This window comes from Grampus griseus (assembly GCF_964374135.1).
Source record: "Grampus griseus genome assembly, chromosome: 16".
Lineage (NCBI taxonomy): Eukaryota > Metazoa > Chordata > Mammalia > Artiodactyla > Delphinidae > Grampus > Grampus griseus.
The window spans coordinates 71,783,476-71,810,042 of NC_139010.1; the positions used below are offsets into that span (position 1 = coordinate 71,783,476).

At 36.4% G+C, this 26,567-nt stretch overlaps 1 protein-coding gene across 1 annotated transcript in view; it reads left to right on the plus strand.

Annotated features, from left to right (window-relative positions):
• The window catches only part of ATRNL1 (attractin like 1), a gene marked incomplete at both ends in the record, with an annotated part of 679,175 nt that overhangs the window by 436,851 nt on the left and 215,757 nt on the right, over positions 1-26,567 (plus strand). Inside the window, one exon of the mRNA XM_082673255.1 lies at positions 18,606-18,713. Coding sequence (XP_082529381.1) covers positions 18,606-18,713 — 108 coding nt within the window. The remainder of the gene's footprint in view (positions 1-18,605; positions 18,714-26,567) is intronic.

The window sequence follows — 26,567 nt, forward strand, 5'->3', positions numbered from 1 at the left end:
AACAGTTCAAAAGATTTATTGTTGATTGCTAGATAAGTCTCCATTTCTAGAGAAAGGGCTCTAATAAGATAATAAAGGGTTCAATTTATCTTCCTTAATCCATTAAAAATTTTCATCAACCAGGAAATAAATGCCTTGATTATAAAATTTTGAGATTTATGGGAAAATTGGTAGAAGGGACATATATTGTATTAGAATGAAGGGGATTTATAGCTTAAGTTTTTAAGTGCTAAGTATATAGAATATATTTGGTAAGAGTTAAAATATATTTGGTGTAGGGAAAATAATTATATAGTTAGATACATTTTGTTAGTATGAATATACTGTAAGCCAGTAAATTCAGGAGAACATGTACCAGCCCGTAGGTGAAGCAGATAAGATACATAGGAAGGAATACAAAGTTCTTGGGGGTGTTCTTGGGATCGGGATATTGAATGAGCCAGGAAAGCTGTTGAGTCATCATTGGTGAGGTACTGGCTAAGACTGAAGTGTGCCAGGACCTTTCTCAGTTACCCCAAGTTTGGGACCCACTCCTCATATTAATACAATGTACAAAAATTATGATTCAACGATATATGATCCAAAAAGCTGCACTTCAGGCGAAGGTCTAGGGAGGATATGTTTTGGAACAATTTTTACAGTGGACAAAGGATGATTTCACAAGGTTTGAAAATAAGAGTGTTCCTAGTCTGCTAGCTGGGGAATTTCTTAGGTACCATAGATCTATTTTCTCCCAGTGTAGACATGTGGATACAGGCTGTAAAAATAAACCAGATGTTTCTTATTTGGTCTATCTTTCTACATCACTATATAGAGGAAATTCTGGAGTAGAAAAAGCAAAAGTCATTCTCTTGATTGATTCTCTTGGTCATTCTCTTGATTGACCTTGGATTACTAGCAAGTAAGGCACCTCACTGTCTTATTGTTATCTTTGCCATCAAATGGTGTTGACCTGGTCAAGGGAATGGAATAGGGGCTCAACACAAATGACAATATGGGGAAGGATAACTGTTAGTTACGTTGGAAGTTCAAAGGATCAAAGAGGATTCTGCACTGAAGGAAAAATAGGTTAAAACAGTAGCAACAACAATAAAATATGAAAAATTAAACAAATACAATGTGAAGTTTTGAATTTAGATTTAAAAATTCATGCATATTAAGTAGGGCACACTTGTTTTGATCAAAGTTCATGTGAGAAAGACCTGAAATTGTTGACTGGTTCCAACAACAGTGTGATTCTAAAAATAAAACAAACAAAAAAATTTTTTAAAAGAGGAAAAAAAGGCATGTTAATTTAGAATACATTGAGGGAGACTTCTACCATATTCTACAGTAGTCAGATCACATCTAGAATCTTGTGTTCACTCTACATTTTAAGAAGGGCGTTGAAAAACTAAATGTTGAAAACCACGTTACATGAGAAACTTTTTCCTATTTCTGAGACTAAGATAAACTCCTTGAGGACAGGACTATGTTTCATATTTCTTAAACACAAGAGCCTGACCCTCTTCCCAGAACATTGGAGTATTCCTTAAATGTCTGTTGCATAAATAATGAATGAAAAATTTACAATATTGGAATTGTTTATTTGAATATGTGAGAAAAGTTTCAAATATATAATATGTATTTAAAGGAATTTTAGTAAATGAGATTAGAAGTATATTTAATGGTCCAAAAAGATCCCAAGAGTATAAATTTTTTGTTCAGTATAATGAACTTTTGCGGCAAGCCGCCTCCGACCAGCAGAATGACGAGTCGCCACACGCAAGATTCTTCTCGTATCACACTTTATTGGAGCACAGCTTGGTTAAAGAAAAGATGGAAGGAAGACACCGCAATCCTATAGCAGTCTGCTTATATAGGGATTAAGAACATGTGTCGCTCTGTGATTGGCTTTCGCCGATGGTGCGACTTGTGAGCCAGCATCGGATAGGTCGCTACTTTAAAACCTCATTAGTATACTTAGCGCAAGCGCAGTGGCCACAGGAAGGATGATTCAGCTTACTTCAGCTTCCTGCTGCGTGGCAGTTAGCTGACCGCGCCCTACATCTCCCCCTTTTTTATTTACTAGAATCACCAAGCAGAATGTAGCCCGTACAAGTGTTCACCTCATGATGTGCTCACTGTTCGAGGGCAGTCTTCCGTTGGCATGTCTGAGACACCTTCCTGCGTGCAATGCCAACAAGGGCTGCAGGGTGCAAAGGCTGACTCAGAATAAGTTTTGATTCCCTATAGAGGTGCAATGGCAACAGGGCCTCTCTGTGCAAGGGCAATCAATTCGAACTGTTCAGGACGGAGACCCAGGCTGCGGGAGAATCACCTTCACTAACAGCCAAAAGTGCTTGAGTGAGTAGGACCTTATCTCGATGTGCCCTGACGCGCATGCGACAGACCAACCAGAGACATATTATAATCCCAAATATACAGCAGAGCCCAAAGATCCCCACCCCTACCCACTCTTTAAAGAAAGAAAAGGCAGAAGAGAGCCAAGAGGTAAAATCTCCAAAGGTAACGGGTTCCAGCTTGGTAGCATTCAGTTGCATAATCTGAATCTTTTGCTTAAATATCATCCGTTCAGCTTCTTGAGACCAGTTTCCCTTTAGGAATTCTCCAATCTAATCCTTTGTGGAATTCCAACTAATACAAAGACTTCGATTCAAAATAAAATCACTGGCATTATACGGTGCCCAGTCATAATTCAATGGCTGGGTACAGGCCGTATTCATTTCCATGGGAACTGGCCAGGTCCGGCCAATTCCCCAGAACGTCATATTCTCTGCCCTAAGCAAGGGAAGAATCATCAGGAACATCCAGCTCAGCATCTTCTCTGAAGTTTTCTTCAACAATTCTCGTCAGTCTTGATGGCACCCAGATCGGATCTTGATCCGACGGTTCACTCCGTGTGTCGAGTTCTGAATCGGTCCTCCATGCAGGGCGCGAAGTTCCCGGGTTTCGGCACCAAATGCGGCGAGCCGCCTCCGACCAGCAGAATGACGAGTCGCCACACGCAAGATTCTTCTCGTATCACACTTTATTGGAGCACAGCTTGGTTAAAGAAAAGATGGAAGGAAGACCCCGCAATCCTATAGCAGTCTGCTTATATAGGGATTAAGAACATGTGTCGCTCTGTGATTGGCTTTCGCCGATGGTGCGACTTGTGAGCCAGCATCGGATAGGTCGCTACTTTAAAACCTCATTAGTATACTTAGCGCAAGCGCAGTGGCCACAGGAAGGATGATTCAGCTTACTTCAGCTTCCTGCTGCGTGGCAGTTAGCTGACCGCGCCCTACAAACTTTCTAATGTTATAAGCCTTTGGGGAAAAAATACCATCTGCATAAAAAGTGGTTCTTTTGCTAGATATATTCGAGGGTGCTAGATAACCATCTGTCAGAAAAGTCATAGCACTTTTGATCCCACTTTAATGGGAAATTTGGACCAGGTAACATTTAGGATTCCTTCCAGCTCTGATAATGAGTTATTCCAATGAATCTGTTATGACCACCGATTTTCTTACATTCTGATATTTGTGGTTTAACACACCATTCCACACACGTAGGAAAGCCAGTTTACACCAGTCGTGAGTCATCGTGAGTCAAACTGCCCTTTGCATTTAAAAAATTCAAATGATTGAAATTAGTTTGTTAAAAAATTTCTATCATATATACTTTCACAAAAAATTGAAAACAAATAATACTGCATATTAATATATCACACTGATTAGTCATTGAGCATCATAGGTATCTTCCAATAGATACTTAAAAAATTATAGGAAGTAGATGTCTTATTTCACAAAGAAATATATTACAAAAGAACCATTTTTAGAGTTTCTCAGTATAGAACTGAAAATGACTCCATTAGCTAATAGCAAAATAATCACATTTTCCTTAAAGGAAAAAAATATTTTAAAAATAATGATTAAGGGGTTCCCTAGTGGCGCAGTGGTTGAGAGTTCGCCTGCCGATGCAGGGGACATGGGTTCGTGCCCCGGGTTCGCGAAGATCCCACATGCCGCAGAGCGGCTGGGCCCGTGAGCCATGGCCGCTGAGCCTGCGCGTCCAGAGCCTGTGCTCCACAACGGGAGAGGCCACAACAGTGAGAGGTCCGCGTACTGCAAAAAAAAAAAAATAATAATAATAATAATAATAATAATAATGATTAAGAGGAAAATGCCAGTGTTTGAGTCATTTATGTCTCCAGGAAGATTTAAGTACCTCTTGAAAAACTTCACAATTATTGTCACAAACTACTTAAATGTTCAACATGAACTCCTTATACACTAAATGGAAAAGCTAACTGGATTCTGTTGCATTTAAAATTTCTTAACCTAGAAGTGAGCATGTTGGGGTTGAGAATTGAATTTTGAGCTTTGTATTGATTCCCAGAATCAGGGAGAAAAAAATCTTTCTTTAGTAAATTAATTCTTAAAGGGGGGGGAAAAGCTACTGAAGGATTGCTCTGAGCTTTACTGTAACAGGAGCCTCCAGTCATAAATTACTGGCACACAAGCAAGAGTCGATGTGTCGTTTCTATTGTAATCAGCTGCTTTTATATTTCCACCCGGCAAGGCTGACTTGATCATGCTGTGAACCTCTTGGATGTCAAAGTCATTCATTTGCTCTTCTTCATGAGAGTAGGATAGGTATTTCTCTTTCAACTTAGGCCTCTAACTTGGGGAAATAATATATTCAACAATATGACTATGGGGATATTCTATGTGAGAAGAATTTTTAAGTGCAAGTTCAAAATTTGAAATTATTTAGCTTCCCATTTTTGCTCTTTGAGGACTAATATGTATTAAACATCCATTCTGGAGATCTAGCTTTTAAATGACCTTTTCAGTACTCATCCTTTGCTCATTTTGATTTGCTCAGATAAATTACAACCACCTGGCCTTTTGTATTAAAGAAGGTTACACAAAATTGACCTTTTGATACTTATTGGGAGAGCTAGTTTCATTGTATTTGAGATTAACTGCTGTTGCTGTTTTCTGGTTATATCTTAAATAACTTTATTTGAGGATGGTAAAGCCTATTTCTTTTGCCTGTTTGTTCCAGGCTACTTCTAATACCGTAAGAATGGACTCGGAGCAATACAAAGAGAAATGGTGTTTAAAAAAAATAATGAACCTGATTTATTTGGATCCTTTTATGCCTGATGATATATATGTGTTATTTCAATTTCTCTTAACCTTGATAAAGCCAAAATTATCCTTTCACCATCTGCTCCTTGCCACCTTGCTTAATAAAACTCAGCCCTCTTCCTTTTTCTTGAACACTTTAGGCTCAGACCTATAAGTCTGAGGAACTCCAGAACTTTGCACTTGCTCATTCCTCTGCCTGAAATATTCTTTTCTGGCTTTATTTGTTCTTGTTCCATTCACCTAATATTCCACTTTTTCCCCTACGTTTTGTGGTCTCTGTTTAGTTAGGGTGGGTTCTGTGACTACTTATGGAAAATGATATACATCACTTCTGCTGTGAGACATTGAAAAGTCCATGCAAGATTCACTAGTCTCTTTTCTGCCTTTACACTTAAGGAATCTCTGAGTTGAAATGGTAGAGCCTCAAGACTGGAGCAGTCTATATTGCTGAGTTACCAGATGGGAAGTTACCTGGACCTATAGAAAATTTTGTGTGAGCAAGAAATACTATTTTCTGTGTTAAACTGAGTTTTGAGAAGGCATGCCTACTCTGACTGAATATTCAAGGTTTCAGGTCAAATATCATTTCCTAGGAGACCTTCTGTAATCCCCCTATCTAAAGCACTTTCTCTCTCCACTATCTCTCTTTCTCCCAACCCTATATGTTTTCTGTAGTGATTTTTTTCTTTAATTTTTTCATTTTTTTGTGTATGTATATGTTGAACAAACAAGACTTCTATATGCTGTTAATTATGCTTTTAAGTGCCCAGAGTAATCTTTAAAATTGTCAACAAGCATTTCATTTTTTGACTTTTTGCTTTAATGTCAAAAAGTGCAAACAAAACAAAATACTGTCTCACAAAGCACTGTTGAATTTTCCATTGCTCGTTAGAAAGGATGGTCGTGTATGAAGCAATAACTGAATTTTTGACTCTTCTAGATGAATCCATTCTGCATGATTTCTTTCATCCAGAAGTGAGATCATCTTTGGCAAAGTCTAAATCTGTGATGCCATCTCTGTCAACAAAGAAAGAATTAAGAATCCAAATTTTAATTTTAAAATCGCCTGAAGTACCCTTCAAAAATTTTTCCAATATTTTTACATATCTTCAGGTTTTAGCCCACTAAGAAATAGATAAGGATTTGTTGCTTTCAAATCCAGGCTACTTAAATAATTCCTCCAAATCAGAATGTTCCCCTAGTTGTCTACCTCCAGTCTCCTGATAGATGGTCCAGAAGAGTCCCTGATATTTTTTTAATAGCATGGAAACGCTTGCTAAATAGAAACAAGAGTCACCTCATATATTCATTCCTAGAAAAGTGTCTGGAGCACAGTAGGAGCTCAGTAAAAATTTTTCCAGTGAATGAATGATCACAGCCAAACTTAGGCACCAAGTAAGTCAAGAGATCCCTATTGAATTGTTCTAAGAATAGGAATTTATTTGTTTATTTATTTAGAGTGAAAGAAAGGGAAGGGGAGAGGAGGGAAGGGAAGAGAAGAGAAGGAATGAAAAATCTGCCTAGAGTTTTGGTCTAAACTCTTCAAGATTCACTCTTTGGAATGCCAAGTAAAGAAGAATTTCAGCATCTGCTTCTGTTCCTTAGTGAAATTTCTTGATAACACTTGACTGAGAATTGTTTTCTTATTGCTAATGCATGAAGAGATGTATCACATTATGTAACAGTCATGCTTGTTTTCTTATTAGTGAATTAAATATGTTGCCAAATATAAGATAAAAACAAGTATACACAAGTATATCGTTTGTAAAATCAAAGTTTTGCATGGAAAATCAACTCTTTACAATTATTAAGATACAAATGATTTTCTTTTGAAAAAATGTTCACAAGATGAAATTCTCCACTAATGCAGTCAACAGGCACACAGTTGATGAAAACCAGTAACTGACTATGCTGGGACAAGTTAGTATTTCATTTAGACTAAAGGGAAATGCTAAAACTGTGCATTCTTTCTTAATTTACTTAAAAATATTAAGAGAAATGTTGGCAAATGTTAGCAGTTTCTGGAGTGGGTGTGGTAATTTGGTAGGGATATTGTTTTACTTTTCTTTGTTTGCTACATATCACAAACCAGCTTGATATCTCCAAAGTGGTTTAACCAAGATCTAGTCAATGATATGAAGCTTAACTTATTGATAAGCAACCTTGTAGGATGCTGCAAGATACAGCTTTTTGTATTAAGAAAAATTCCGATTTTGCAAAGTTCCATCCTTTTAAAATTAAACGTACTTTCCATGAAGACTTATAGTGATTGATATGTATAAACAGTTGTCAGATGTTCTTTCCATTTTCTTGGCTTCAAACTTGAACTGGGAAGACTTATGCCATGTAAGAAGTATGGTTTTGGCTTCCATGATGTTCAATTAATAATGCATAACCATGAATACATGAGGATAAGGAAGATCTGTCATACTTCCTTTTCTTTGACATTGCCTAAATTAACCTAAACAAAGGCAGCCCATACTTAAAATGCCCATACTTATAAGTTGTATATATCTTCCTTAACTCCTGTCAGTAGAAAGCTTTTAAGACCTTATTGTATGCAAATGATGGTGATACTGTTTGGCCATATGGTTTGTGCCACTCTCCTCTTGATAATATTAACAATTTTTAGAGTTCCCTGAGACTTATTTTACATGCACATTATGATCTAATATCAGTATGAAAGGCTGATATCTTGTAGACACAAAATAATTCAGTCTAGGGTATAGGTGACGTTGCACATACAACTGCTTAAACCCCAAAGTTTGAGAAACACTGAGCTAGACAAAGGGAAGAAATAAAAGGAAACTTTAGAAATATATGTTTGAGCTTCGGACCCATTCTGCCTTTAAGATAATTTTCAAGTTCTTATGCAGCAAATAGGGATGTGGAGGGAATTCTAAAGTAGCCTTGCTTGCTTTTAGAATTTACTCAATTCCTTTTTATTTTTAAGCATGAATATATGCTGATAGATTGCTTTGTTAAAAGAATTTAATAGTGGAGTTACATTTTGGTTCTGAATGAGGACCAATTAGCTTCTAAAGGCAGTACTAAGTTAAATTACTGAATCCACTGAAGTTGAAAAAAATTTTTTTGAAGTATCATCTATTACTGCCAGATTCGTAGATTTTTCTAGTGCTCGTCTGTTTACTCTTTATAGGTCTGTGATCTACAGGTTGAAGAATCTAGAGGATCTATAAGCCCCTTCCGGATCTAAGCATCTGTGAAGGCTATGTCTTAGTCATATCAGTAATATGCTCAGTGTTATCCAAATGACAACAAAGACCTTCATTTGCTGGCGGCATTATTTAATCCTTATCTTGGCCTTTTATATAAGATTTTTAGCTTTCATTTGAGTTTGAGTTACTTTGAATTATAATATATATAATTTTAGGAATATTCAAATATACACTTTCACACATAAATTGACATGAGTATGGGGTTTTTTTTAATTTTATTTATTTTTTTATACAGCAGGTTCTTATTAGATATCCATTTTATACACATCAGTGTATACATATCAATCCCAATCGCCCAATTCATCACACCACCACCACAACCACCACCCCATTGCTTTCCCCCCTTGCTGTCCATACGTTTGTTCTCTATATCTGTGTCTCAGTTTCTGCCCTGCAAACCAGTTCATCTGTACCATTTTTCTAGGTTCCACATATATGTGTTAATATACAATATTTGTTTTTCTCTTTCTGACTTACTTCACTGTGTATGACAGTCTCTAGATCCATCCACGTATCTACAAATGACCCAGTTTTGTTCCTTTTTATGGCTGAATAATATTCCATTGTATATATATGTACTACATGTTCTTTATCCATTTGTCTGTTAATGGGCATTTAGGTTGCTCCCATGTCCTGGCTATTGTAAATAGTGCTGCAGTGAACATTGGGGTGCATGTGTCTTTTTGAATTATGGTTTTCTCTGGGTATATGCCCAGTAGTGGGATTGCTGGGTCATATGATAATTCTATTTTTAGTTTTTTAAGGAACCTCCATAGTGGCTGTATCAATTTACATTCCCACCAACAGTGCAAGAGGGTTCCCTTTTCTCCACACCCTTTCCAGCATTTGTTGTTTGTAGATTTTCTGATGATGCCCATTCTAACTGGCATGAGATGATACCTCATTGTAGTCCTGATTGGCATTTCTCTAATAATTAGTGATGTTGAGCAGCTTTTCATGTGCTTCTTGGCCATCTGTATGTCTCTTTGGAGAAATGTCTATTTAGGTCTTCTGCCCATTCTTTGATTGGGATATTTGTTTTGTTTTTGTTTTTGTTTTTGCGGTACGCGGGCCTCTCACCATTGTGGCCTCTCCCATTGCGGAGCACGCACAGGCTCAGCGGCCATGGCTCACGGGCCTAGCCGCTCCACAGCATGTGATGTCTTCCCAGACTGGGGCATGAACCCATGTCCCCTGCATCAGCAGGCAGACTCTCAACCACTGCGCCACCAGGGAAACCCTGTTTGTTTTTGATATTGAGCTGCATGAGCTCTTTATTTTTTTTGGAGATTAATCCTTTGTCCTTTGATTCATTTGCAAATATTTTCTCCCATTCTGAGGATTGTCTTTTCGTCTTGTTTATGGTTTCCTTTGCTGTGCAAAAGCTTTTAACTTTCATTAGGTCCCATTTGTTTATTTATTTTTTTATTTCCATTACCCTAGGACATGGATCAGAAAAGATCTTGCTGTGATTTATGTCAAAGAATGTTCTTCCTTTGTTTTCCTCTAAGAGTTTTATAATGTCCAGTCTTATATTTAGGTCTCTAATCCATTTTGAGTTTATTTTTGCGTATGGTGTTAGGGAGTGTCCTAATTTCATTCTTTTATATGTAGCTGTCCAGTTTTCCCAGCACCACTTATTGAAGGTACTGTCTTTTCTCCATGGTATATCCTTGCCTCCTTTGTCATACATTAGTTGACCATAGGTGCGTGGGTTTATCTCTGGGCTTTCTATCCTGTTCCATTGATCTATATTTCTGGTTTTGTGTCAGTACCATACTTTCTTGATTGCTGTAGTTTTGTAATATAGTCTGAAGTCTGGGAGTCTGATTCCTACAGCTATGTTTTTCTTTCTCAAGACTGCTTTGGCTATTCGGGGTCTTTTGTGTCTCCATACAAATGTTAAGATTTTTTGTTCTAGTTCTGTGAAAAATGCCATTGGTAATTTGATAGGGATTGCATTGAATCTGTAGATTGCTTTGGGTAGTATAGTCATTTTCACAATATTGATTCTTCCAATCCAAGAACATGGTATATCTCTCCATCTGTTTGTATCATCTTTAATTTCTTTCATCAGTGTCTTATAGTTTTCTGCATACAGGTCTTTTTTCTCCCTAGGTATTTGATTCTTCTTGTTACAATGGTAAATGGGAGTGTTTCCTTAATTTCTCTTCCAGATTCTTCATCATTAGTGTATAGGAATGCAAGATATTTCTGTGCATTAATTTTGTATCCTGCAACTTTACCAGATTCATTGATTAGCTCTAGTTGTGGCATCTTTAGGGCTCTCTATGTACAGTATCATGTCATCTGCAAACAGTGACAGTTTAACTTCTTCTTTTACAATTTGTATTCCTTTTATTTCTTTTTCTTCTCTGATTGCTGTGGCTAGGACATCCAAAACTATGTTGAATAATAGTGGTGAGAGTGGACATCCTTGCCTTGTTCCTGATCTCAGAGGAAATGCTTTCAGTTTTTCATCATTGAGAATGATGTTTGCTGTGGGTTTGTCATATATGGCCTTTATTATGTTGAGGTAGGATCCCTCTATGCCCACTTTCTGTAGAGTTTTTATCATAAATGGGTCTTGAATTTTGTCAAAAGCTTTTTCTACATCTACTGAGATGATCATATAGTTTTCATTCTTCAATTTGTTACTGTGGTGTATCAGATTGATTGATTTGAGTATATTGAAGAACCCTGGCACCCCTGGGATAAATCCCTCTTGATCATGGTGTATGATCCTTTTAATGTGTTGTTGGATTCTGTTTGCTAGTATTTTGCTAAGGATTTTTGCATCTGTATTCATCAGTGATATAGGTCTGTAATATTCTTTTTTTGTAGTATCTTTGTCTGGTTTTGGTATCAGGTTGATGGTGGCCTCATAGAATGAGTTTGGGAGTGTGCCTTCCCCTGCAATTTTTTGGAAGAGTTTGAGAAGGGTGGGTATTAGCTCTTCTCTAAATGTTTGATAGAATTCACCTGTGAAGCCATCTGGTCCTGGACTTTTGTTTGGTGGAAGATTTTTAATCATAGTTTCAATTTTATTACTTGTGATTGGTCTGTTTATATTTGCTATTTCTTCCTGGTTCAGTCTTGGAAGGTTATACCTTTCTAAGAATTTGTCCATTTCTTCCAGGTTGTCTATGTTATTGACATAGAGTAGCTTGTAGTACTCTCTTAGGATGCTTTGTATTTCTGTGGTGTCTATTGTAACTTTTCCTTTTTCATTTCTAGTTGTATTGATTTGAGTCCTCTCCGTCTTTTTCTTGATGAGTCTGGCTAATGGTTTATCAATTTTGTTTATCTTCTCAAAGAACCAGCTTTTAGTTTTATTGATCTTTGTTACTGTTTTCTTTGTTTCTATTTCATTTATTTCTGCTCTGATTTTATGATTTCTTTCCTTCTACTAACTTCAGGTTTTGTTTATTCTTCTTTCTCTAGTTCCTTTAGGTGTAAGGTTAGATTATTTATTTGAGATTTTTCTTGTTTCTTGAGGTAGGCTTGTATTGCTATAAACTTCCCTCTTAGAACTGCTTTTTCTGCATCCCATAGGTTTTGGGTTGTCGTGTTTTCATTGTCATTTATATCTAGATATTTTTTGATTTCCTCTTTGATTTCTTCAGTGATCTCTTGGTTATTTAGTAGTGTATTGTTTAGCCTCCATGTGTTTGTATTTTTCACAGATTTTTTCCTGTGATTGATATCTAGTCTCATAGCGTTGTGGTCAGAAAAGATACTTGATATGATTTCAATTTTCTTAAATTTACTGAGGCTTGATTTGTGGCCCAAGATATGATCTATCCTGAAAAATGTTCCATGAGCACTGGAGAAGAAAATGTAATCTGCTATTTTTGGATGGAATATCCTATAAATATCAATTAAATCTATCTGGTCTGTTGTGTCATTTAAAGCTTATGTTCCCTTATTAATTTTCTGTTCAGATGATCTGTCCATTGGTGTAAGTGAGATGTTAAAGTCCCCCACTATTATTGTGTTACTGTCAATTTCCTCTTTTAGAGCTGTTAGCAGTTGCCTTATGTATTGAGGTGCTCCTGTGTTGGGTGCATATATATTTATAATTGTTATATCTTCTTCTTGGATTGATCCCTTGATCATTATGTAGTGTCCTTCCTTGTCTCTTATAACAAAGTCTATTTTATCTGTTATGAGTATTGCTACTCCAGCTTTCTTTTGATTTCCATTTGCATGGAATATCTTTTTCCATCCCCTCACTTTCAGTCTGTACGTGTCCCTAGGTCTGAAGTGGGTCTCTTGTAGACAACATATATACGGGTCTTGTTTTTGTATCCATTCAGCAAGCCTGTGTCTTTTGGTTGGAGCATTTAATCCATTCATGTTTAAGGTAATTATCGATATGTATGTTCCTATTACCATTTTCTTAATTGTTATGGGTTTATTTTATTTTATTTTTTTTTGCGGTACGCGGGCCTCTCACTGCTGTGGCCTCTCCCGTTGCGGAGCACAGGCTCCGGACGCGCAGGCTCAGCGGCCGTGGCTCACGGGCCCAGCTGCTCCGCGGCATGTGGGATCTTCCCAGACCGGGACACGAACCCATGTCCCCTGCATCGGCAGGCGGACTCGCAACCACTGCGCCACCAGGGAAGCCCTTATGGGTTTATTTTTGTAGGTCCTTTTCTTCTCTCATGTTTCCCACTTAGAGAAGTTCCTTTAGCATTTGTTGTACAGCTGGTTTTGTGGTGCTGAATTCTCTTAGCTTTTGCTTGTCTGTAAAGCTTTTGATTCCTCCATCGAATCTGAATGAGATCCTTGCCGGGTAGAGCAATCTTGGTTGTAGGTTCTTCCCTTTCATCACTTTAAATATATCATGCCACTCTCTTCTGGCCTGTAGAGTTCCTGCTGAGAAATCAGATGTTAACCTTATGGGAGTTCCCATGTATGTTATCTGTCCTTTTTCCCTTGCTGCTTTCAATAATTTTTCTTTGTCTTTAATTTTTGTCAATTTGATTAGTATGTGTCTTGGTGTGTTTCTCCTTGGGTTTATCCTGTATGGGACTCTTTGTGCTTCCTGGACTTGCATGGCTATTTCCTTTCCCATGTTAGGGAAGTTTTCATCTATAATCTCTTCAAATATTTTCTCAGGTCCTTTCTCTCTCTCTTCTCCTTCTGGGACCCTATAATGCAAATGTTGTTACGTTTAATGTTGTCCCAGAGGTCTCTTAGGCTGTCTTCATTTCTTTTCATTCTTTTTTCTTTATTCTGCTCTGCGACAGTGAATTCCACCATTCTGTATTCTAGGTCACTTATCCATTCTTCTGCCTCAGTTATTCTGCTATTGATTCCTTCTAGTGTATTTTGTTCATCTCTGTTTGTTTGTTCTTTAATTCTTCTAGGTCTTTGTTAAACATTTCTTGCATCTTCTCGATCTTTGCCTCCATTCTTTTTCCGAGGTCCTGGATCATCTTTGCTATCATTATTCTGAATTCTTTTTCTGGAAGGTTGCCTGTCTCCACTCTATTTCGTTGTTTTTCTGGGATTTTATCTTGTTCCTTCATCTGGTACATAGCCCTCTGCCTTTTCATCTTGTCTGTCTCTGTGAATGTGGTTTTTGTTCCACAGGCTGCAGGATTGTAGTTTTCTTGTTTCTGCTGTCTGCCTTCTGGTGGACATGAGTAGGTTTTATACTGATATAATTTCTTAGCATTTATAGGGAATATAGTACTTTATATTTTGGAAGATTTTGAAAAATTTTCCATTATTCCTCTTTTCTTCCTCTGTCTGGTAGCAGGCTTGATAAGAGGAAAGGTAGGTTTTGTTTTTGACACATTACTGCTCAAACAACAACCCTGCGTACCTGAACAACCTGCCTTGAAAATCTGCTGTGGCCATTTGACAATTCAGGACACTTTGCTTTCAAACAATGAAGAAAAATTGAATAAGCTTGTGCCTTGCAGATTTAGTTATAAAATGATAGAATATCATGCTTTCCTAATTCACTGATGCAAAGAGATGTTGCCACTTCTCTTTATTTCCTCACACCATCCTAGCACCAAAAACCCGAAGTTGGTTTTTTACTTATATTCCTCTATGTTAAATGTGTTTGTGTTAATAATAGAAATAGTCTCATGAAATGTTGCTTAATCGCTAATTCAAACTCCTTGTAAATTTTATTATGTAAGCTCAGGAATAATGACTAAATCATTTTGATTGCTCCTTTTATACTTTTCAAAAATCTTAGGAATAATTGCTATTAAAATATGAATGCATTATGATGACTTTGTGGCAGTTTTCTCATAATATTTACAGTATTGCAATAAAGTGGATGAAGAGAAATAAAAAAACTGATAGTGATTTCTTGCATCCACAAAATTGCCCATTCTAAAAAAATGAATATCCAGTTAGATTTGAGCATAAGACATAAATTCTAGAATATCGGAGGACATATATTTTCAAAGGTTTTTTCACAATTAAAATGTTTTATCAAAACTTGCCTTCAGGGCTTCCCTGGTGGTGCAGTGGTTGAGAGTCCGCCTGCAGATGCAGGGGACACGGGTTCGTGCCCCGGTCCGGGAGGATCCCACATGCCGCGAAGCGGCTGGACCCGTGAGCCATGGCCACTGAGCTTGCGCGTCCGGAGCCTGTGCTCCGCAATGGGAGAGGCCACAACAGTGAGAGGCCCGCATACTGCAAAAAAAAAAAAACTTGCCTTCAATCACATTCAGATGATATAGATTTCTATACTTTAAGTCAGTCCTTCATTGTTCATTCATCAAATACTCTTGACTACAAACTAAGTGCTGTGGGGAATAAAAAAACAAATATAAAATAGTTTTTGCCTTAAAGATTTCAGAAAAGCATGACGATTTAAAGAGATAGTGCCACTCTAATATCATAAATAATTTGTAGGTGAGATGATCACTTCAAACTTGGATGGAGTAGAAGGACATTTGGAGGTATGGGGGGAGGACAGATAGAACCTGGACACAGGAGGAAAGACATAGGAAGACAACTGGAAACAGAGGTAGTTACTGTTTTCTTTAGTGTGTGTGTTTTTAAGGATTATTATCTGAAATCCATTAGAGCTGTAGCCTTCGCAGTGGTTGGAAAGGTGATTAATATGAACTTTTGGGGAATGATACGATATTCGAAGTAGTAGTATTGCATGGAAGCATTTCATATATACATTTGATAGAATCAATGACCATTCCCAGTTGCCAAATTTAAGCATGGATTTTCATATTATTTTTAATTTCATGGTTTGTTTTGTAAGAGATTTTGAATAATAAAACAATTATTATAGATAACAAACATGACACTAAGAACATCCATGATTTTAAAGTGTTCTGCACAACAATGTTTATGGCAACATGATTATGATCTGTTGTATTATGATCCATTTGTTCTTTTGGCCTTTTCTTTCTCCTAAAAAATTGGCAACTGCAGACTAGTTATAAAATAAATCATCTGTTATATGGCTTCTTATCTATATATAAAATGTCAAACTTCATTTTATATAAAAATCATAATCACAAAATAAGTTAATTTTTGAAAGTTCTTAAGGAAGTACTCTATATTTCCCCATAAGTTTTAGGCTGAGTTTTTATCATTCTTAGTCACAAATGGCAGAAAGTTCCAAATCTAGATTCATTTTACCACAGTCATGACATTTCCCAACTGTATCATAAATCTGCAACGTTTGTTAAAAGGGAGACTAATAGAGCAAAATATGTCACTAGTGCCAAAGAAAATGGCCCTGTGGTAATTAGCGTGCCATCTTTAAAGACAAAATTGGTGCTTGAAATTTAACATAATAATTGTACCAATGAAGCGTTACTGAGTTCTCACAATGTGCTAGATTCTGTGTTGAGCGGTGCAAGTGCATTATCTTGTTAGTCCCAATCTTCTGATATTATCGCTATTCCCGTTTATAGAGAGGGGAAAAAAAGCCTTAGAAAAGTCTACAGAATTTGATGATGGTACAATAGGTAATGGGTGGGGAAGCTGGGATTCAAAACAAGTCCTCTGAGGTCTAGGTGTAGGCACTATTATTAGCCCAACTTTGCAATGAGAATATTTGAGGCGTTGAGAGGTCTGAATAATTTGGTTAAGGTCAAACAGCTACAAAGTGGAAAAACTGGTATTCAAACACAGGTCCTAATTCCAGAGTCTACGTATTTTTTCTGTCAATATTTCCACTAAATTTTGACAGAATTTAAGTTGTAAGCATATCGTTTATATCTCTTTTGTTCTGACATAGAAGGGGCAAAATTCAGGAAGTAATGCATATAGATGTTAACTGGCAAGAGAAAGGACAATTGTTAAGGATATGGCTAAGAGCCAGGGACTTAGTAGCAAAGAGAATCTCACTTTGTTCCATTTTATTATTTTAGGGCCATCATATCAAAGCAAGAGTGTTTTAGGATAAAATTACTTACCCTCCCTGAGTTTCCCAGTCAGAACATTTGCATTAGTTTCCCAAAGTTAGAATGTCAGCCAAAGTCCTCGAACTAGTCCTCTGCTAAGCGACCCGGAATGAATTCATTTAGCTAATTCCCTGTTTGTATCCTTTACTGCACACTGTCTTGTGCTCTTATTATTTTTATTTCGCTGTGTCTTATTTTACAAACTACAGTGTTATGGTCCTGAACAAGAAAAACATTTTTCTTCTTTGCAAAGGCAGTTTGTATATTTGTATGTGTGTGTGTTTATGTTTTTACCAGATAAAAAGAGCATTGTGTCTTCTACACTTAGCATCCCTTGGTATTTGGAGTAACATTATGTTTGCATTTTGCATAGACACGGTATTCAGATCAATTGGCCACTCCTATTGAGAGAGACACAAACAAGATTCTGTTTGCCAGCAGCTGTATTTTTAATAGTACAAATCTGAGTTTATATTAAATTGAATAATTCGGTTGTTTAAATCACATTTACTTTTTACTCTGAATATTTTAGTATGTCTTCATTACTCCTAAAAATACATATAATTTAAGAATTTAAACCACTACTGAGTAATAGTTGTATTATTTCTGTCCCGTATTAGCAAGTAGATGTTCTCTCTTTAATAATAAAAGCAAGACCTTAAATTATATTTTAGATGCTCATTACATGCACAGTTACTGCTGTGTCACAAGTGTTAAACAATAAACTACCATCAAGCGTTGGCTTTTGTTCCTTCGTCATCTGAAAGGGAAGTTTATGAATGATGCATCACAGTGCTACATACATTTACATTCAAAGACCAGTTGTTAATATTTGAAGTTACTTCCAGTGAATCTTTAAAAATCTGTGTGAATAATGAAGCCATTCATTGTATTCAAGGATCTTGCCTTTCTTCGATGATACGATTTTCTTCTCATTTGAAAGAGTATTTAATTGCATTGCTCATCCACTTTTAATATTTAATAATAATTGTATTAGCTGTGTAGAATGAGAAGGGCAAGATTTGCAATATCTAGTGCTGGTCATTAATTTTTTGTTATCATGACTTAATGAATATTATAATTACAAAGAGAGGCAGAAATGTAAATTAGCTGGGTACTTGGTTGGGACTTGCTGGTTTATTGGTTTTAGTTTGAGCAAAGCCCAGAAGAGACACAAACAGAAAGAAACAAATATCCGGAAGTGTTTTAGAAGCCCTGGCACACGTGTTTTGCAACCTACTAATCATTCCTCATTTAAATAATGAACATTTAAATAATGAACAGAGGTTTTGAATAAAGTTGAAAACACTGACAATAACAATTCCTGCAATTGACAGGGGATCTTGATGACTTACAAGGCTTAGTCTGGGCAGAGGGATGTGTTCCTTTAATCTCTATTAATGCATTTTGACAACTTCTGATTATCTTTTCTTAAACATTTTTACTGTCACTTGCTTTCAGTTAAGACAAAAGCATGAGTTACTCTGAGTGGGAAAACTTGGCATAGCCATCATCATAATAGCACTTTTTACTTAAGTAGCAGCTCTCGTCTGAAGTTTTCAAAGTGCTTTTGAGTACATTTCATTAGGCTTGTGGGATGGAGGTCAGGGGAAATGTTCTTTGGAGGCACCATACATTTAAAGCCTCTATGGAAATATAACCCAGGCCATGGGGAGAAAATAATTTTCATTTTTAATGATCTAGATATGAGTATGTGTATTAGATGACTTCTCAGTTTTGAATGCCATTTTGTTCAAAATGGAACTAGATATTGTTGAATTTAACATGTTTTAAAACAAGTGATTTTTAACCCCCTCCAGCAACTGCTTCGAGAACGACAGCAGATGGCCAGCCGTCCCTTTGCTTCTGTTGATGTAGCCCTGGAAGTGGGAGCTGAACAAACAGACTTTCTGCGAGGGTCATTAGAGGTAGGAACAGTGGTGCTCAAAGGGGACCGCTGTGATTTGCATATGTATATTACTTCTCTAAGCTGCATCTGCTTGTGAAGCCAAACAGAGTCTGATTATCTAGACTTGACAAGATTCAGCTACATATGTTATGCCATTTTCAAGGCACATAGATTTAATAGTATGACATGAGCTGTAACAAAAGCCACTGGAGAATCTATTAGTCTAGGCAAGAGTGACAGACTGCTCACCTGGCAGCCCTTCCCTGATAAATAGGAGCTGAAGGAATTTAAGATATAGGTATGATGGAAGAAACACAGTGCCTGTATTTAGTCCTTGGAGTGCTTAGTGCCCCTCAGTTAACAATTCACATCATTCTTTATTAACACAGTTGGCTATAAAAGGTGGGTGGAGATGAGTTGCATTTTAATTACATAGTTTCACTTTTTGAACATTGAGAATTCTGGAATATAATGAATATTTTTATATGATGGCTGTATTAGTATATGCTTTTATTGCAAATGCAGAAATAGAGTATGGTGAAAGAGAAATGATTATGTGCAAGTAAATGCGATATTAGAATCCTGAAGTAATGCATGAAATTTCTGAAAATAATAACCCCCAAAGAGGAAAAATCCACAGATTGTGATTAACATCTAATCAAAGCATTTTGAGGCATAGTAATTTTATTGTATGCTTGCCTTTTTAATTTATATTTCATATGTGGTAAGAGGTTTAAGCAGGAAGATTAACAAATACTATACAATTGAAATATTTTATTAGCTTTTTAAAAAGTACCCTTTGTGATTAACTTCATGTTGCTATTTTTAGACCTTACTTTTCTTCGTGGAAAGCAAGGAGTATAAAAATAGACTCCTCCAAATATCGAGATACAAATATAATTGATTTTGTCCATAGAATTTTTGGTCATTCTGAAAAAAATAAAGTCAGACCTCATGGATGCTATACAAAGGACCAGATTTTAGAGGGCATTTCTCTATGAAATTTTTTTATTAATAGCTTTTGTGTACTTGATTTTTTAGTACTCTAGATCACAGGTTACCATGGAAGCTTAGAACATTAGAAAATTTATGGGTATATCTTCCATTACTTAGGGAGAAGTGCTCTAATTTCTAAGTTTACAGTAAGTGCTTTGATTTCATTTTGACCCTTAGTTTCAAATAACTTTAGTACGGAACCTTTAACAAATAGAAAACCTGAACTGTTTGAATCTAACTTCCTTTTTCTCCTCACTTGTTTAAAACATTCTCAAATGCTGCTAAAACTCAAGTGAAAAGAGACAAACGAATGTAAACGATACATACACAGGCCAAGGTAGAAAAGGAATAATCAGAGAACTAGAAAACTCATAAACTTAAGAAACAAATGTAATAACTATGTATCATCATAGCTGGTCAGTTGCTGCTTAATAGTGTTCAAGAAAGTATTCTCAGGTGTTTTTTTAACCTTAAATTTATTTTGTAGAGTTTAAAAAGTTCTACCTCTACTTTCTTTTCCCCCATATTTGCCTGGTAGTCCTTCTTTTATTCCTTTATTCCCAACTTCTCTGTACCCTTTTGTTTTATACCTATCCCTTGTAGAAAAGACTGTTAGCTTTTTATTTTCCCGGTCACTCTGTTTTTCTGTCTTTTGATTGGTACATTTAATCTGTTTACATTGACAATAATTACTGGTCTACCAAGGCTCATTTTAGCTACTCTGGGGTGTGTGGGTGTGTGTGTGTGTGTGTGTGTGCGTGCGTGTGCGTGTGCGTTTGCGTGTGTGTGCGTGTGCATGTGTGTGTGTTGGTTGTCGTTGTTGTTACTGGCCTTGCTTCTTTTTGGTTCTTTTTCACAGCTTCTTTTGGATAATTTGATTTTCTTCTACTAAACTGAGTATTAAATACTCTATTCCTATGTTTCTGGTAGTTATCCCTTACTTACCAGGATTCATAGAAATGACTATTTTTCCCTATCGGTGTCTAAAGCTTATTAATACAAATTCCTGCCCTGCCCATCTGAAACACAGTTATTACTTTAGCATGCTTTCAGCTCTCTCTGTTTCTCCCACCCTGTGTTAATACTGCCTGGAATTTTTGACCCAGATATTATAGGTGCACTTTTTCTGCATCACAGCATATTTAAATAACGATGAACCACCTTTACTCTCCTTTACTTTTTGTGTCTAGTTGCTTGCTCATGCATTTCTTTCACTTGTCACTAAAGTAAATCCTCCAAATATTTTCTTCAAAGAGAAACTTTATGTATTTGAGACCTTAAATACCTATATACCAATATATTGATTTTGTCCTCACATGTAAATAATAGTTTAATTAGATATAAATTTTTGTTTCAAAGTTGTCTTCAAAACTTTAAAGATATTACTTCGTTGTCTCAAGTCTGGTGTCAGTTTGATTATTTGTCCTTTACTAATGAGCTCCATTTTCTTTTTGGAATCTTTCAGAATTTTCTCTTGTTTTTCAGTGTTCTTAAATTTCTCTCTGATATGTAAATATGATCCTATTTGGCACTCTATGTACCCTTTAAATCTGCAGACCTGTAACTTTGTACAGTTCTGGCTAATCTTTTTTACTATTTCTCTAAATATTTATTACTCTATTCTCTCTCCTTCTGGAATTCCTATTAGATACTCTTGATACTTCTTGTACCATCTGTATTTCATAGCTTTTCTCTTATCATTTCCACTTTTTAATCTCTTCCTGATGCCTCTGGGAACACTCCTCAACCTGGTATTCCAGTATACAATTTTTTTCTTAGATTGTATCTTTTCTGCTGTTTAACCCATTCATTGACTTCATTTCAACAATTATATATTTTGTTGTTAATACTTGCAAGTGATTTTTCTTCATAACTGCTTGTTTATGGTTCATATTTCTAATACCCTCCCTTACTTTTCTGAAATGAAACCATTTATTATCTTTAATTTAAATAGTTTCATATTTGCCATCCTTTAGTATAGACTGTTTCATTTTTCTATTTCTTTCATGGTGCTTACAGTCTTTTTTTCACTCTTATGTTATTCAGTTAACACGTATTTTGTCATTAAGATCTACTTAAAAATAGGCATAATACCCTTGACTCTAGATTGTGCTCTTGTAGGTCATTTAGAGGTTGGAGGTGAGGAAGCTGTTCATAATGAATAATCTGGGCTCAAGCACCACCGCTCATTTGCCACGGGTGTCCCTTTCACTGCAGAGAACTTTCTATCTAGTACTTCTTTCCCAAGCATTATTATCAGATGGTAGCCTCCCTCTGGTATAATTGCCAAGTCAGCAGTTGAACTGGGGAGAAGTGAATGCTTAGGAGTTGTCCAGCCTCCTGCTAGTGTGGCTGTAGGATCCCTCACCCTAGCAGAGCTCTAGAACTCCTCCGTCATTAGTTTGCAGCCTTGGGCTGGCACTGGCCTGGTTCTGATGCTTTTCTGCCCCACAGCAGGCAGGGTAGGCGTCAGTCCACCCAGGACAACGTGGACTCCAGTCCTCTTCTAATACAGGTCACCATTTACTCCCTACAGGAGTCCTAATCACTTTCAGTCTTTCCTAGTGTTTCTTCAAGACTTTGTATTAACCCCTGAGTGTGTCCTGAGAGTCATCAACCTTCTGATTTCTTATATGTTATCTCTGTGTTTAAACTCAGGGGAGGGACAAGTGACTCATTCTGGCTTGTCATTTTTTGGCTGCAGGACCGTATGTGCAAGTGCTTTGTATTCCATAAAGCTTTATGTTAATGTTGGTATTTTATTTTCTTTTTTATTATTATTTAGTTATATGAATAACTGGTATGCCTCTATTTCTTTTGTATCACTTGTTTTCTAAAACTTAAATTCAAAACCTCAAAGAAGAAAAACACCTACCTGCCCTTTTAATCTGGGGATCAGGTTCTACTTATCAATGTATAGTATTGTTAGTTTTTTTTGAAACAGCTTTATTAAAATGTAATTCATATACCATACAATTCACCCATTTAAATTGTAAACTTTGATGGGGTTTAGTATATATACAGTGTGTAACCATCACCAGAAATCAATTTTAGAGCATTATCCAAAAGAAACCCCATTCCCTTTAGCAGTCACTACCCCCTCCCTTTTTCCCCAAGCCTCTCTCTTAGCCCTAATCTACTTTTTGTCCTTATGAGTTTTCCTCTAGTATATTTTCATTCCATTTCATGTAAATGGAATCATGCAATACATAGTCTTTTGTGACTAGCTTCTTTTACTTAGCATTATAGTTTCAGGTTTCGTTTCATCCATGTTGTGGCATGTATCCGTACTTCATTCCTTTTTATTGCCAAATAATATTCGATTTTATCGATATAGCATATTTTGTTTTTGCACTCATCAGTTGATGGACATCTGGGCTGTTTCTGCTTTTTGGATATTTTTAAAAATGCTGCTATGATTATTTGTGTACAAGTTTTGTTTCCATTTCTTTTGGGTATGTAACAAAGAATGGAATTTCTGGGTAATATGGTAATTTTTCATTCCTTGTTGAAAAGACTTTCTTCCTCCATTGAATGATCCTGGGAATCTCATTGAAAATCAATTGATCATAAATGTGAGAATTTATTTCTGTAATCTCAATACTATTCCATTAATCTATAGGTCTGTCATATAACAGTACAGCACTGTTTTGATTACTATAGTTTCGTAGTAAGTTTTGGGATTAGAAAATATAAGTCCTCCAACTTTCTTCTTTTTGAAGATTGTTTGGCTCTTCTGGGTCCTTTGAATTTTCACATGACTTTTAGGATAAGTTTGTCAGTTTCTGCAAAGAAGCCTGTTAGTACTTTGATAGGGATTGTGTTGAATCTGTAGATCAATTTAGGAGAACACACAGTATTTTAACATTCACTTTTTTAAGGTGGTACTTTTGTTAATTGAGTGCCTTTATCCTCCATCCTCAAAACCCTAAGTTCAGTACCAGGTTTCCTTCATCTTGATAAATAATTATGATTTCTGATATTTAAAGTTCCCTATATTCACATGTCTAATAATCTCAAGAAAATTGACAATTTAGAAATTGTTTTTGAATTCAGGTTGAAAATACTGTTGTTCAGTAGATTGTTTTTAGATCTTAAATTGTTTACTTCTTCCTGTAAAAGTTAAACATCAGAAGTAAATATTAGCAGCTAATGCTAATTTCTTTCGTTGACATACTTTAGAAAATAATAGAGGTAGAAGCATAAAGTTTAAAATTATATTTTGTTTTCTTCTTTTCTAAGCATTTTGTAATAATTACTACTAAGTAGAAGTTATCTATCTGCTCTATATACACATACATGTGTGTACATATACATTTATATGTGAGATTTATTTTCCATTGTCACAGTACGCTGGAAGCTGCTCCAAATTGCTCTTTTTTATGTACATAACTTAGTATGATGTGGTTTATTGATCTGCTTACACGGCAAATTCTGAAGCCTAGGCCTATTCTGAAATAACATTAAGGACTTTATTTAAACCTAGAAAATTAAAGTAATTGTAAAGTTCCTCTGCTGAGTTTTTCTTAAAATTCAGTGATTAAATTCGACACAAAGCCATAAGTAAGCTGGCTATTACTATTCTGTAAATATTCATTGAGTATTCATAATGTGGTAATTTCAGGAATGGATTCCTTTTAAATTAAATTGGACTTACGTGCCACTCTGAGTTCCAAATCTGTACAGTCAGAGGGAGAATGTAAGGTATAATATGAAATTAATTACCTTTGATACATCTGTAGGTAGTGGTACTATACACCAGAATGTCCTGTTATATGAAGTAGATGTGTTCCTGAAAATTTTATATATAAGTTAATTATATTTTTTAATGAATGAGGAGTATTCAGTCTTCACAAGAACTTTGTGTAAACCCTAGGTGTAAAACTCTTTGTGAGTAAAAAAAAAAATTATAGTATGAATAATCCCCCCATAAATTATCTGTTTAAAAATCTGAATCATTGTATTTTTCTAAATTATAGTGACAAAATACATTATTAAAATTTAATAAATGCACTTAGAATGTAAATTTATATATAAACTCAATTTATTAGTTGGCTTTAAACTTATTTTTAAAAGAGGGTTATTTTTAGGACTTCACTGGAGGTCCAGTGGTTAAGACTCCATGCTTCCACTGCAGTGGGCACGGGGCTCTATCCCTGGTCGAGGAACTAAGGTCCCGTATACTGCACAGCACAGCAGAAAAAAAAAGGGGGTTATTTTTGTGGTGACCTTTTGACCCATATAGTATATATTTATCAGTTTTCTTCCACCAAGTAAAAGCATGATAATGTATGGTAATTGTTTAACAGATTTTTATGGAATGTTCCATATACATCAGGCACTGTTCTAATAAGCACTTGAGAAACATCAGGGAACGAAACAAAGAACCCTGTCCTCATGGAGTTTATATTCTAACAGGGAAAGTAAGTTATTTAATATGTTAGGAGGTGGTAAGTACAATGGAACAGGAAAAAATAAAGCAGGATAAGGGTTTTGGGAGTGCTTTTTGGAGGTGGGGAGAGTGTGCTGTATTGAATAGGGTCAAGGTGACCTCATTGAGAAGATGAGAGTTGAGCAAGGCTTGAAAGAGGTGAAGGAGTTAACCAGGCAGCAGATTCCTAGGGAAAAGTGTTCCAGGCTAAGGCAATGGCTAGAGCAGGGTCCCTAAGGTGGGCATGCTGGGCAAGTTCATGGAACAGCAAGCATAGGGTGGGGGCAGGTGCAGGAGGAGGCAGATGATATAGGGCCTTGTAGACCTTTGTAAGGATCTTGACATTCAATCCTACGTGAAGGGGAGAGAACCAATTGCAGGCTTTTGAGAAAGGACTGACATAATCTGTTTCTAGAAAGATCACTCTGCCTTTTGGGTTGAGAATAGTTTGAAAGGTGATATTGTATAGTTTCCTGAGAAGCAGATAGTAAGACAAGGAATTGGTTCATTTGAAGGATATGCTGGTAGGGAAATGGAGCCATGAGAAAGGGAATGGAGAGCAGTCAGTACCACTATGGACAAGTAGGGCTTAATCCCATCGGGGAAACTCTGGGAGTCAGGGTAAAATGCACGTCAGACTACAGACACCAGGACAGTTCCTCACCTCCCTCCAATCACTGGTTGAGGGCCACTTCCCAGAAGGCCAGAGGAAGCCCTCAGGCAAAGAAATGAAGGCTTTGGCATTGGAAGTTAGCGGAAAACTGACATGGTAACTGGGCGGGGGGACGGAGGGGGGAGTGTAAATCAACCCAAAGTTTCTGCTACTAGGGCAAGAATAGAGGGAGAGAAACTTGTTCCGAGGCTACTGTAGGAATCCAGGCAAGGGATAATGCTGGCGAGAGGCGAGACCAGGGTCATAGCAGTAAAAGTGATGAGAAGTGGTCAGATTATGGACTTTGCTTTTAAAGTCATTATGAGTATAACGTTCTCATTTTGAAAGCCTTTCAAGAGACTTTGTGTTTGTAAAATCCAAATAGAAAATAAGACAGGATTTTCTCTCTTTAACTGGCACTGTAATAGCTCTAAAACTTCTGAGGCTGTTGTACTTACTCATTGAGAGGAATAGTCACATTCTCTCTTAGTATACCCTCTCAAACAACAAAATATATGCTTTTCCTAGGTAACTGATAGAAACCATGAGAAAATGAGGTAAAAGAACCTAGAGCCCCTTAAGTGACTTAGATTGACTAGGCTCGTTAGATCTGGTGTCACATGAAAAGTATAGCATACAGTTTGATCACAAACAAGTTAATTTTTAGCCCATTAGGTTGAAATGATGATGATGTTAAGAATGTACATTCCCTGTTTATGGTTATTTGAGGGAAGAGTAGTGGTAGGAAGGAAGAAGGGAGGGAGTTGGCAGTTTTATAAACTTCTATGAGTCCT